General features: G+C 42.2%; 1 protein-coding gene across 1 annotated transcript; it reads right to left on the reverse strand.

Annotated features, from left to right (window-relative positions):
* On the reverse strand, window positions 717-2,611 carry LOC107643822 (protein ASPARTIC PROTEASE IN GUARD CELL 1). Its single transcript, XM_016347577.2, has one exon. It carries the CDS (start codon window positions 2,297-2,299, stop codon window positions 866-868), a length of 1,434 nt encoding a protein of 477 aa, XP_016203063.1. The 5' UTR covers window positions 2,300-2,611; the 3' UTR covers window positions 717-865.

Consider the following 2,680-nt stretch of genomic DNA (forward strand, 5'->3'; position numbering starts at 1 on the left):
TTTCAAAAAGTTAAATTATTATTTTATTTTAATTAAATAGTTAAATTAATTTCAGGTTCTTACACACCACATAAGTAAGAAAAATGATGAAAAATCTCCTTCGCAATGTCTGTGGACCAATTAAGCAGCTTGATCAAGAACCCTCCACCTCAAAACATAGTACTCAGAATCATCAACAGTGTCAGAATCCAAATGGAGATAGTATTACGAATCTTTCCTCATATTCACCAAAAACGCACTATAAATATAAGGTGAAATGTCTACCTTGAGGTATAGAATTTACTTTAATCTTTATACCTCTTAAACTATTATTGCCTTGAAGTTGAAATTTTATGTAAGTATCACTCACATCCAGCTTAAAAATTATGGTAGATTAGAAGTTTTTATTCTCTAAAACAATATCATATCCCATATAAAAAATCAAAATTTAATAGTCTAAAATAATTTTAAAAATATTATTTTGTATATTAAAATTAATTATTAAAATAAATTATTATATATATATATATATAATTTAATTTATTTTTAATATATATTTTATATTGAGAAATGATTTATGGATAATTTTAATGTTTATAGTGGTGAGACCACCAACCAATCACTCATTTATCTACCTTTCTTTCCCGTCTCCACATCCATATCTGGAAACCTAACTTCACAACGTTGGAAATATTCCTTTTCTATGTCCCTTTATCTTTTGTGCCGATCCATGCAACTAGGGAAATTAGTCAAATTACTGAACCGAAAAAAAAAAAAAGAAGAAAAAAGTGGAAAACAAAACAAAAAGTTTAAACAAATAATAACAACAGAGAATATTAAATTAAATAGTTAAATTAAAATTTGCACAGGCATAATCCATCTACGACTAGCAGCTATCGACAGAGAATCCAACGACCCAGTTAGCGACATCGAAACCGACACGTGTCCCTTGCTGCTGAACATTCCCAATTATCGACAAGGAAGACGTAGTGGGGGCGAAGGCAAAGCAGAACGTCCCCACCGAGTCAACCGGTATCAGGTAATTCTTCGCCGGTAACGGTAACTCCCTCCCCCCAGGAAAATGAAACGACACCGTCGGAACCTCAACGCTCGACTTAGACGACAAGTCGTAGCAAGTATCAAACAACGCCACACCGTTCGCCCTCTGCAACCCTTTTGTCCCGCTCAGAAACGCATCCCTCAGAACGTCGTACACCTCCTCTTTTAACCTCGTCACAGCCGTGCCAGAATCCACAATAACACCTCCGGCGCCGGTGCTATCCACCTCGAAACTCGCCTCCGGAATAGGAAGTACCTCACCGCCCACACCAATTCCGGTCAGTCCAACATAATAGAATGTGTTCATCGCCTTGTTCCGCCGTAAAGGCGCCGTGACGGCGTAATGAGATAATGCCGAGTGAAACTCGAGAGTTGAAACATGGTCAGAATCGCGGTCCACGAGACAGTAGGAAAATGAAGTGGCGTTGAGCTGAGCCGGGAAAGACAACGCGCCGCCTCCGAGGCCGAGCAAGCCAGCAGCTCCGACGAACAAGCCTTCGTTGTTGTGGCCGCAGCCGATGGCTACGTTGGGAACTGAAACGGAGCCGAGCGTAATGGTCTCCGTCGCGAACTCGCCGACTGTGAAAGAACCGTCGCCATAAGAAACCTCGTAGAGGCAGGTTCCGTTACGGCACTCGGAGAGGTCTAGGGACTTGCACTGCGCCGCGGTGCAGGGGATTGGTGCATAGGAAGCCGATGAAGCCGGCTGGAATATTGGATCAGCTTGGTCATAGCAGTCGGCGCAAGGTGCGCACTGGATCCAGCTTACGTCGCTGCCCGTGTCGATGACCAGGTAAGCTTGACTTGGCGGGTTACCGATTCCGACTCGAACGAAGTACTCGCCGCTTCCTTGACTCGTTCCGGATATCAACGGTCCTTGCATTTCCTCCGGGTCTAACTCGGTCATCGACTTGGCCGGGTGAAGATCCGGGCGTGAAACTCGTTTCAGAGCGAGATCTAGGCGAGTTTCTATGACCTTGACTCGGGCTGAATCGCGCTCGAGTAATGAGAGTGTGAATAACTTGTAGTTGTTCGTGTATGATTGGTGCTTTTGAATTGAAGCGCGAGAAAGGAGTTGAAGGGAGAGTGTAGATTCTGAAGGTTGTGTTTTTAGGGAGTATGAAGTGGGGCCATTACGGGTGGTTTTCTGAAGGGATGAAGCGACGTCGAGCATTGTCGTTTTGAGGGGCCTGGTTCGAGAGTGTGTTAGTGGAGAAGAAGAGGCGAAGAAGATAAAGAAAAGGAGTAAGAGAGGTGCCATTGTAGGCGTGTACAATTGTACATGTAGCGAGGACTTTGGGTGGGTTCTTATTTACGAAACTTTGTGGTGGTGGAAGTGTAAAGAAGAAGCATTTACGGGTATTATCATGAAGCAGATAAAGGTTAAAAGAGTGAGAAAATAAAGAAACTTTGGATGCGTGGCTGTTGGATGTTTTGGTTAAGGGGAAGCTTGGCAACTGATATTAACATAATAGCAATGCTAGTTTCATAACCTTTGCATTTTACAGTTAATATAATTCTTGATTCCTTTACAATTATGACTAGTGAGTGTATTATCTACGCTTTTTTCTTTCCTCTCGAGTCTGCATCTTTTTCTTTTGAAGTTGGGTCAATGTGTTTTCTTTTTCTAGTTTTTTCTCTT

This window comes from Arachis ipaensis, chromosome B05 (genome assembly GCF_000816755.2).
Source record: "Arachis ipaensis cultivar K30076 chromosome B05, Araip1.1, whole genome shotgun sequence".
NCBI lineage: Eukaryota > Viridiplantae > Streptophyta > Magnoliopsida > Fabales > Fabaceae > Arachis > Arachis ipaensis.

Bases quoted from the DNA above. Each gene is read 5' to 3' on its own strand.
- LOC107643822 (XM_016347577.2), bottom strand. From the start codon at position 2,299: ATGGCACCTCTCTTACTCCTTTTCTTTATCTTCTTCGCCTCTTCTTCT.